Source organism: Urtica dioica, chromosome 12, assembly GCF_054948205.1.
Source record: "Urtica dioica subsp. dioica isolate 48M chromosome 12, U.dioica_male_clone48M_v1_H2, whole genome shotgun sequence".
Classification (NCBI taxonomy): Eukaryota; Viridiplantae; Streptophyta; class Magnoliopsida; order Rosales; family Urticaceae; genus Urtica; species Urtica dioica.
This window is the reverse complement of record NC_142767.1, coordinates 16,185,662-16,196,715: the sequence shown is the minus strand read 5'-3', so window position 1 is coordinate 16,196,715 and position 11,054 is coordinate 16,185,662. Positions and strand designations below refer to the sequence as shown.

The following is an 11,054-nucleotide window of genomic DNA, read 5'->3' as shown; positions in this document are numbered from 1 at the left end:
CTCACATATCAACATCATCCAATTATAATTCAACAAATTTTCATAGAGCCCACTAATTTTTCTAGAGCAAATTAGCTTTATAAAGTTAATTTGTTCTATGAAGGAAATAGCTAAAAAGTGAAACAATGATAAAGCTATTTGCTTCAATTTTATAAAATTTACTAACAAGTCCTTAAGAGCAACCTAAATATTTATCAGTTACATAATGTCTCTAAAAAATTTTGAATTCATTTTTTCGAACTTAAATATTTTTGTACAAGGCACTTGAGATCATGCTACTTATATATATAATTGAAATTACTGATTCTGTGTAGCTGTTGCAGAATTTGTTGTAACAGAAAGTGCGACAGTTGTTGAAATTTAGAAAAACAAAAGATTAAACGATATGAGTGCGGAAATAATAAATAGACACCAGAGTTGGTAACCCAGTTCGGCAATTCGTGCCTACGTCTGGAGGGCCTTTGCCCGGTGGAAAGCAATTTACTATGATAACGTGGTACAATAAGGATTTACACTCAACGACTCCCTCGCTAGCTACCCAACCTACGTCTATCCTCTTCAACAGCAACTTAGGCTCCCCCTAAGTACGAGATCCCCTCGATTCCCACAGAATATCTCTCCCGAGACTTCTAAACGTGTTTCCCAACAAAAACAATTGAAAAACCTAACCTCTAGCTTCTAATACAATCACCCGTATATAGGCAACAAAGCAGAGGTAAAAGACACCTTAAAAGCTTGAACACATGTCGTTCTAAGCTCAACTAAAACACTCAAATAAATCTCTCAAAAGGCGCGAGTGAAGATGGTGTGGTTAGGACCTATAAATAGAGAAAATTAGGTCAAAACGAATCTTGAAGTCGGATTAGGATCACCAGCCCATTATATCATCAATCCACACTGGAATCCTACTTCAATTCGGAATCGAAAAGCCCAAAAGTGAATGGGCCGTAATTGTTGCGCAAACTGTTACAACAGAAACTGTAACACTTCCAGAATAATCGTAACAAGACACAATTCTATCCGAAATAATATATTACGATTCTTTAAATATTTTGCCAATATTAAATCGCCAATTAATGTAACAACAATAATATTACCCTTAAAAGTGTTGAACGAAATGACAAGAAAGCCCCAAGACTGTAGAGTAGAGAGATATATCAACTATTTATACACCCCTACACACACTCGACAAAAACACACCTCACTTCACTTTACTCAACACTTCTCTCTCTCTCTCACTCTTACAATCATGAAACCCATGGTTCTCATCATCACCATCACCACCCTAGCCCTCCTCCTCCTAGTGCCGACCCAGGCACGCCCCGCCACGACGACGACGATGGAGATCGTCCACGGCGGCGCCGCCGCGTCGACGCTGGACGAGATGGAGGCGAGCGACGTGTCCCGGTTCCGGCGCCTGGCTTCGGCGAGGAGATCGTTCGTGCCGATAGCGTCGGGGAGGCAAATTGTGCAGAGCGCGCTTTACGTTGTGAAGGCCAAGATCGGAACTCCGCCGCAGACTCTGCTTCTCGCCATGGACACTGGAAACGACGTCGCTTGGATCCCCTGCGACGGCTGCGACGGCTGTTCCTCCCCCGCCGTCTTCTCGCCTCTCAAGTCCACCACTTACAAGCCCGTCTCTTGCTCAGCTCCACAGTGCAAACAGGTATAATACTATGTGTTTTTATTTTATTATTTTTAATATTTTCATTTTTATATGTTAGAATGTATCTATCTAAGAAATCTATGTTTCGAGTTATAAGAGCATTTCAATGTACATTAGCTTAATTTGTCAAATCAATTTGTTAAGCAATAATTTTTTTATTGTTCTTTAGTGGTGAGCCAATCTCCCATTTTGTTGATTAAACATTAATCATATATTTTTTTTACATTTTATTGCGTTCTCATTAGTTGAAAAATAAATGGGACTCGTTAGCTTAGTTTATAGTCAATTTGGTAAAACTAATTTGTTCTACCAAACAAATAACTAAAATGTACAACAATGGTTAAACTAATAAATTAAATTTTTCATAATTGCTAGTAAATCTATTTTTTGTACCATTAAAGATGTTCTAAGCTCGCATTTTACATCATTATAATTACATTTAACATTTTAAGTATAATTATATATAACCAGTTGTTTTTTTAATCAAAATTATAACGAATTACTTTCTAAATTTCAACGTTAGCTTTTTTTTATATATAATTTGAACGCTCGGTCTCTCAAGTCACAACATTTAAGCGGATCTTGTGTGTATCTTTTGATGTGTCAACTTGTCCTAATCATTCTTTTCTTTTAATCATTTTGCTTTCCTTATATGAGCCACGGTTTGTGGTTTTGATTAAGCCTCAAAGGACTTCTAGGGTCACGAGCTCACGTGCCTGCCTCCCCTTGTTGGGATATTTTTTAAAGCGAAAATATATATAGATCGGTCGTTTTCTGTGTCAATAGAGTTGATATTCTATTTCGTTTGCAGGAGCTGCATAGTTTTTATAATCGTTAAAGGAAATGTGATGCGACTAACCTTGGTTTATGTGAAATAGTGGATTTATTTGGTTTTTCGACAATGACTGGCTTGCATTTAGGGTATAAAACATTTGTCAAACAGCCTGTAGTAAGACTGAAATATGAAGGTATCCAAAGGACAAAATTGTCCAAAAATTTAAAGAACTAATTTTAATAGGAAACAACAGAACCTAACAAATTTATAACATAATTTAGTGAAATAATTAAACTTTAATCACTACCAATAATTTTTGAGACAACAGAATATTAATTGAAACATTAAATATGTTACTAATCAATTAGTCTGACTATTTTTGTATATATATACTCAAGTAAGGCAACTTTACCATTTCTATAATTACTCTCCTTTTCCCCATATTGTTTTCACTTAAAAGGTACTTTTGATTCTGAAATGTAACTGACCCAAAAGTCACGGATCAAGAAAACCCATGACATTCTCGACAAAGACAAACTGTCACACGTACGACCATAGCAGAAGAAGAAGAAGAAGAAGAAGAGAAAACCTCTATATATCACTGTTACTAATGCTTTACCATGTTACGTCCATTTTCACAAAATAGCCCGTGAACACGAACTGAGAACACCACCTCTCTGTTTTGTCTTTCTCAGGTCCAAAACCCCACTTGCAACGTCAGCGCGTGCAACTTCAACATGACCTACGGCGCCTCATCTTTCTCTGCTGAGCTGGCACAAGACACGCTCTCACTCGCCACCGACCCAATCCCGTCCTACGCGTTCGGTTGCATAAAGAAAGCCACGGGGACTTCGTTGCCCCAGCAGGGGCTATTGGGCCTGGGCCGAGGCCCATTATCTCTTCTCTCTCAGGCCCAGAGCCTTTACCATTCGACCTTCTCGTACTGTCTTCCGAGCATCAAGTCGCTCAACTTCTCGGGGACGCTCAGACTTGGGCCTGTTGGGCAGCCCATGAGGATCAAGACCACGCCTTTGTACAGAAGCCCAAGAAGGTCTTCTCTGTATTTTGTCAAACTTGTGGGTATTAAGGTCGGAAAGAGAATTGTTGATATTCCTCCACCTGGCTTGGAGTTCAACCCCGCCACTGGTTCAGGCACTATTATTGATTCAGGTACCCAAAAAACAAAAAATAAATTGAATTATTCCTACACTCTAATTTTTTTTTTTTTTTATATTATAAATTGTTAAAGGGTACTTTCAGAGTCCTCTATGATTACTCCATTTTTTTACCAATTGATTTTTATAGGTGCAACTTTACCATACTTTTGTGGAGTGTAGTGTTTGACATTTTTGGTTTAAGGCACGTCTGTGGGGTTACAAAATGCCACAACTTTCATAATGTTGAAATGTGGTCGCATATGTATATAGGAATGGTGTAGTGTAGTCTTTTTTTTTTTTTTTGTCTGAAATAAATAAATATAAAACACAGATCGCATATAGAATTTCGTATTGCCACGACTCATTCAAATTAACCTGTCTCCAGGCTGGTTTACAAATTATTGATTCGCATCATTCACCAGAGTCTAAAAAGTGGACAAAAACAACAAATGCATCTCTGTCATGAATAGTTCAGTGGATGGAAGGAACTTTTTATCATCATACAGTCCACTAATAATAATATAATAATAAAGAAATAAAAAAAAAAAAAAAGCAATTCGTCTTTATTTTTTTTTCTTTTTCAGGCACGGTGTTCACGAGGCTGGTTACGCCGGCGTACACAGCGGTGAGGGACGAGTTCCGGCGGAGGATGGGAAAGGCGACGGTGTCGGCTTTGGGAGGTTTCGACACGTGTTACTCTGCGCCGATCACTGTTCCGACGATAACGTTCATGTTCGAAGGGATGAATGTGACGCTGCCACAGGACAACTTTCTGCTGCACAACTCCGCCGGAACCCTAGCGTGCCTGGCCATGGCGGCGTCGCCGGTGAACGTGAACTCGGTGCTCAACGTCATCGCCAACATGCAGCAGCAGAACCACCGCGTGCTCTTCGACGTCCCAAACTCCAGGCTCGGCGTCTCTCGCGAGACTTGCTCTTGATCTCATTAATCACTAATTATTATTAGTTACTTCTTCTTATATGTTTTCCTCTTCCTCGTCGTTGTTGTTTGTTGTTGCTATTTTTGGGAATTTTATTTTATATTTTGTTGTCTTTGTTTCTTTTCTAGTGGAGAAACTTTGTTAGCGTTGATTTCGGTGGCTCTCTTTGAATTTTTTTTTTTTTTTTTTTAATTCAATTTTACATCCTAAATTATATCATCATTTACATCGGACATTTAAACACAAATTACAAAATTTAAGTTTTAAATGTCAATATTGCGTTTTCTCTCGCGGGGATAACCTAATAAGCAAAAGCTAAGCCATTGAAGTATATTAATTATGAATGAGAAATTAATCATCTATGAATTAGATCGTGAAGTAGATTCGGAGACATAGGCTAGGTCTATGCGTGTATGATTAATGTGTGGGTTGTTTACAGTGACGGAGCAAGAAAAGCCCACCAGGGGGGCTAATTTGAAAAAAAAGTTTCAGGGGGGGCTTGATTGTAAAATTTTTATAAAAATTGGGCCAAAGTATAAATTTTCAAGTAATTTTTTTTAAAAATAGACAAAAAGTGGAAAAAAAAAAAATTGAGGAAGCCGTCCCCGTCACTGGTTGTTTATATCAGTCACTGGTTGTTTATATTATATAAACCAAATGCAATATTTTTCCCCATACTCTTTTTTGTTCGTTTTCTTTTTATGTAGTGTCGGTTATGAGCTTGTGGGAGTACGTGGCAAGATGGTAGGCGAGAACTTGTGGCTTGAGGCTTCACGGCGTGATATCTTTTGTTTGGCGTGTTACGAACTGTGCAAAGTAAGTTATGTGGTGGTGGTGCATTGGCCCCATAACGTCTTCGACTTCCAACATTGTTCGATATTTTAGCTAAGTCTTAAAATGGGCTTGATTTTTTACTTTAACCCGCTTCTCATCGTATATTCTCTACATCTTTAGTACGTAACTACCTTATACACACTAGCATAAGTTTACATGTCCTTAAAACAAGTGTATAGGAAATAATTTTGTATACAAGTCGAATTCTCAATTACTGTAAGTTAACAACCATACTATTCATTATATACCTAAATAAATGTTTATTATCCCTCGTAACTAAATTTAAAAAATATATAACTCGTTATTTAGATTACCGTTTCTAATAAGTTTGGTACCTACACGTTATCTTTTTAAAGAGATTATTATTTTGACTCTGGCAAATACCATCTCTCATACATAATAATTTATTAATAAAATGTGGTTGATTAAAAATTCATTCGAGTTTTAGAAGAAAAATTACTGAAATTTATTTAATTTTAAACGTGTTTTTACATTGTTTAATCCTCTAATGAACTTTAATCTAGTTATATATTTTTAATGAAGCGTGGTAAATTAAACATACTCCACACGAATTTTAGAAGAAAAATATATTGAAATATATTTAACTATGATCATCTATTGACTTTATCGAGTTAATCTAGTATGTGTTTAACATTTTGAATATATATATAATATATGTATATCTTAAAAGTCAAAAGGAGGAATAAAGAATTATTATACGAATCACAGCACAGCAGTATTCTTATTTAGTTGATACATACATATTGATGAAGTATGGATTTATATTTCTTATTGATTCCTTTCACATTAGCGTTATTTAAAATGTCATTTTCAGGATGAGCATTTCACGTTTTTAAAGGGGCATATCAGTCATGCGGAAATAGGAAGTTGCAAAACGAAAGCATAGTGGATTGAACATATGTTGACAAAAATGTGAGTTGTGAGTCTCGTGAAAAACAAACAACCATTTAATCGATCAAATTCATTTATATAAAATGGACAAAGCTTATCCCATTATCCAATGTGAGAGCGAGGTCAATGAAGTTTTACCAACCAGCCTTGGACATAATAATAATAATATAATTATTATTATTATTATCAAACAAACACGATTTCTTGCGTCAAATGCTTACCGCCACTATTTATGTTCCAAAATGTCATCGTTGCTGCTATGTTTCACTTTAGTCGTCAACACCCTTTAACAGATTTAAGAAACGCGTAATTTATTTTTTATTTTTTTAAATTACTCACATCACATGTAAATTCTGTTTTTAGAATAATGGTTTTTTAATATAATAGTCGTAAATAAATCATTTTGCTATTCTAATCTACCATCAACTGCATTTGGATTCTGGAATGTAGTTAAATTAATATTTTATAAAGATTTAGTTAATTTGTTAACATATTACGCATCTAACTAAATAAATTTAAACCGACATCCTAACCAAAAACATAAACAAAAAACGAGAACTAACAATTTATAAGGTAATGAATTACTTATTTGACTATCTCTTACCTTTTAGAGAAACTTTATTTTACTTTTCTATTACAATAACTTGATAATACTCGCATCATAACTCAACAAGCTGACAAATATAAAATTCAAGATTTTGAGTTGCTCTTTTTTTTTAATAATTAAATTTTACATCATATATCACATCAATTACACAAATATAATATTTCAACGTCAATATTACGCTTGCTCTAAATTAAATCATCGTTTTTTCGTAGATATTTCCTCGCAGACAAAAAGTCTTTCTAATTAATCATTGAATAATTATTTTTAATATGCAATTCTATCGTATTTAAAAAAAAGTAGAAATAATTATATTTTACTGTACATATAATCAAGCGGTCGTGAAATTTACCACCTTCCCTTGCGTCATCCTTCCATGTTTTCATTTTGGATTTTTTTTTATATAAATGTTATTACCGGATTTAAAATCAAATACATATAATTGGAAACATTTTTTCTCATCAATTCCTAAACAACCAAATAGGGAAGACTGTGTCAATTTAAAAAGAATCTTATTTATGATCAAACTATTTTGTTTTGTTTTTTTTTTCTCTCCTCGTTCACATTATCTCATGTTTTTCTGTTGTTGGTAATTAATATGTCAATTTTAAACCATTTCTGTCTTTCAACGTCTCACATACTTGTCAAACTAAACTTCTTTTCTCTTTTTCAGTAATCAGTACCTCGTTTGCCAATATCTCAATTTCTTTAACACCCACCAAATCAAGTTGTGCTCTTATTTTATATCCAATCCAATACAATTTGGTCATTTAAATACAAAGTATATATTAAAAGCAACGCAAACCAAACCAGACCAAACCTCTCGATTCCAATTCTCCAATGGAGGTGAAGCGAAGAACGATCCGGTCACTAGTTTCAAAGCTGAGCTCTGTATCAGAGCAAACCAGAACAGAGGCTCTCAGCGAGCTCAGGCTAATCACAAAGCACGACGCCGAGAGCCGCCCTCTGATCGCCGATGCCGGAGCCGTACCGTTCCTGGCGGAGACTCTCTTCTCTCCGTCGCACGCCGCGCAGGACGACGCCGCCGCGGCGATCTTAAACCTCTCGATCACCTGCCGGAGCGCCGTGATCTCCACGCGCGGCCTCCTCGACGCGCTCTCCCACGCGCTCTGCCACCACCGCTCCTCCTCCTCTCCCGGCGCCGTTCAATCCTCCGCCGCGGCGATCCACAGCCTCCTCGCCTCCGCCGACGAGTACCGCCCTGTCGTCGGATCGAAACGCGACATCATCTATTCCTTGATCGACATCGTCAAAACCCTAACTTCGCCGCCGAGATCCGTAAAGGACGCCCTGAAAGCTCTCTTCGCGGTGGCGCTTCATCCTCTCAACCGTCCGACGATGCTCGAGCTCGGCGCAGTCCCGGCGCTTTTCGGCCTCGTCGTCAAGGACGGCCGTGTTGGAATCGTCGAGGACGCCACCGCCGTCGTCGCTCAGGTCGCGGGATGCGAAGAGAGCGCCGAGGCTTTCCGGCGAGTCTCCGGCGCCGGAGTCCTCGCCGATCTGCTGGATCCGGCCACCGGCTCGTCACTCCGGACGAAAGAGAACGCCGTCGCGGCTCTTCTAAACCTCGGCCGATGCGGCGACGAGAGGACCGTACGAGAAGTTCGCGATCTCGCTGACGGTTGCGCCGCCGATGGAATCGCGGAGGTTGTCGAGGGCGGTTCCGGCAAGGCGCGAGCTAAGGCCACCGCGCTTCTCAAGATGATCGGCGCCGGACCGCCGCCGAATAAGCTTCGTGATCTGTGAGATCGTCCGATGTTTAGGTTAGGTTTTATTTTCTTGGCTACGATTGTACAAAATTACATACATATATATGTGAATTGACTGTTCGAGATTTTGGATATTATAATCTCTATTTTTTTTCTTACATCCAGTTTGTTAATAGAGATTTTGATTTGGTTGATCATTATTACGTTTCCGATACTACAAATTGTGAGTTTTAAGATGATATATACATATATCGGACATTGTCGAAAAATCTTCTGTTTTTTTGGTTAATGTTTGGTGAGAAACTTGAGAGTTGAGAATCCAAATCATGATCTGTTTACACGTTTTGAAATTAATAAATAACTGATTTATTCTATCAGTTAACCGAGTAAAAACTGTTTTCCGGTGATATTTTCCACAATTTGATACATTCTAATCTTTCAATTAGTTTTTTTATTTTTTATTTTTTTATTTAGAAATAATCTTTCAATTAGTTGATTTTTCATGAATTGTTCGTCTAGGGAATTTATCTCTTGACTAGTATTATACAAGTGAAAGGACTTATAGAGCATATTTCTTTGCAGATAATTTAAGAAAAACGTAATAATACAAAATACATTGAGATAATATTACTATTCCATCTTTTCAATATAAACAAGCCGGACTAAGCTAATAATTAATTTAAAGGGCTAATATAATAAATTTTAAGGGAGATATAAAAATATAGGGAAATAATGGTCTCAACTAGTAGTAATTTTGATAATTTGGACCAAAATAGTATCAACTATGTTTTTAGACACTTTACTAGTATAGATATAAAAGTATACAATTGTCATAAACTGTAGACTTACAAGTCTATAACTAATAACAATTGTAGATATATAAATCTACATTTATTAATAAAAATGTCCAAAAAATATAATTGTTATTATTTTTGTCCAAATTATCAAAATTGTTATTAGTTGAGTCCATTTCCCATACATATAACAATGAAGCAATATTTTTGTTTTGAATCCACAGTAATTAATAATATTTTGAAGGGAAAATAACACATTTATACCCTGTGTTTTAGTGAAATGTCGACTTTAACCTTTGGTTTTCAAAAATGTCGAGATCATACCTTCTTTTTAACTAAAATGACGAAATTATACCCTGAAATAAATAATAGTGTCACAAATCTCCCTTTCATTGATATGAACTCTTATATAAGAAAAACATAATCAAATCCAAAATAGTATCCTAACTTTCAAATTTCCAATTTTGAAATAAAAATAGCCTTAAATTGAAATTAAATAATAAAATTCATATCTCCCAAGAGATGACTTCATTATGTGTTCGAATTGCAACTCTGAATCATGGGTTCTCTGTTCGAATCTGTAATTTTGATGACTATCAACTGTCGATTTTTACTCTTTTGCCTCTTTTTACGTTCTTCATGATTAAGAGATTGTTGTTTATTTTTTAGTTTTTAAATAAATTATATATATGACGCAAATGAAAAAAGATAATTGATGTTTACATATAAATATTATAGTCAACGTCAGTGAAAAGTCAATAAAAAGAAGATTTGTGACACTGTTGTCTTCTTCGGAGTATAATTTCGTCATTTTAGTTAAACAGATTGTATGATCTCGATATTTTTGAAAACCAAATGTTAAACTCGACATTTCACTAAAACACAAGGTATATATGTGTCATTTTCCCTATTTTTAAAGAAGTGACAACTATAATATGGATGACTTTGAGTGTTTGACCTTCAAAAAATAGAGATCTTTGTCAATATACGTATAATTATGTATTTATTAAAACTAGGCTTATAATTATATTTTTGATAAAACTCAAGTGTGGCCTCGTGCCTTATTACAAGCAATCCAAAAGAGAAATTTTATAATGCAGACTTTGAGCATCTACAATGAAAGCCTTTAAACTCACATTTTGAAGATTTTTTATCCTCCAATGAATATTATTGGGGACCCTCAAGGCTCAAATTTCATTTTAAAGGTTTGAACAATTTGAGGGTCCACTGCTTACGTAGTTATACTTTAGTCATTTATTTTGTACAAATTGTTAAAATTGATCTCATTTCCAAAATTTAATCAAATATTTTATTTTTTTTGGTATATAGAAATTAAAATATTATAATTAAATTGATATATTTACTAGTGGATAAAAAAAAAAAAAACACATGCTATTAATATTAAAATTAAAATTAACACAAACTAATACAAGTAGAGTAAATGCATTAAAAACATAGGAAATGCTATTGTTAAATTACGTTGTTTTATTACTTGTGTATAATTTTATATTTCATCTATGTTTTGTTAAAATGTAACTCTGTATTTGTGTGTAATTTTATGTTTTCATCTACGTTTTTTTTACTAAAATGTAACTAATATGTAATATGACTAAATTTTTTAGGTTTGATGATCCTCAAAATG

At 35.3% G+C, this 11,054-nt stretch overlaps 2 protein-coding genes across 2 annotated transcripts; both read left to right on the top strand.

Annotated features, from left to right (window-relative positions):
• The first annotated feature begins 1,187 nt into the window (after positions 1 to 1,187).
• Positions 1,188 to 4,689, top strand: LOC149379590 (Eukaryotic aspartyl protease family protein). The gene is made up of 3 exons (XM_089602645.1): positions 1,188 to 1,666; positions 3,137 to 3,611; positions 4,183 to 4,689. Exons 1-3 carry the CDS (start codon positions 1,250 to 1,252, stop codon positions 4,536 to 4,538), a joined length of 1,248 nt encoding a protein of 415 aa, XP_089458771.1. The 5' UTR covers positions 1,188 to 1,249; the 3' UTR covers positions 4,539 to 4,689.
• A 2,811-nt stretch (positions 4,690 to 7,500) lies between these two features.
• LOC149379589 (ARM repeat superfamily protein) lies at positions 7,501 to 8,818 on the top strand. Its single transcript, XM_089602240.1, has one exon. It carries the CDS (start codon positions 7,729 to 7,731, stop codon positions 8,653 to 8,655), a length of 927 nt encoding a protein of 308 aa, XP_089458366.1. The 5' UTR covers positions 7,501 to 7,728; the 3' UTR covers positions 8,656 to 8,818.
• Positions 8,819 to 11,054: the final 2,236 nt, after the last annotated feature.

Excerpts from the sequence above, each read along its gene's own strand:
- LOC149379590 (XM_089602645.1), top strand. The coding sequence starts at position 1,250 with ATGAAACCCATGGTTCTCATCATCACCATCACCACCCTAGCCCTCCTC. Across the intron at positions 1,667-3,136 it reads CAGCTCCACAGTGCAAACAG|GTCCAAAACCCCACTTGCAA; the intron begins GTATAATACTAT and ends TGTCTTTCTCAG. Across the intron at positions 3,612-4,182 it reads AGGCACTATTATTGATTCAG|GCACGGTGTTCACGAGGCTG; the intron begins GTACCCAAAAAA and ends TTTCTTTTTCAG.
- LOC149379589 (XM_089602240.1), top strand. The coding sequence starts at position 7,729 with ATGGAGGTGAAGCGAAGAACGATCCGGTCACTAGTTTCAAAGCTGAGC.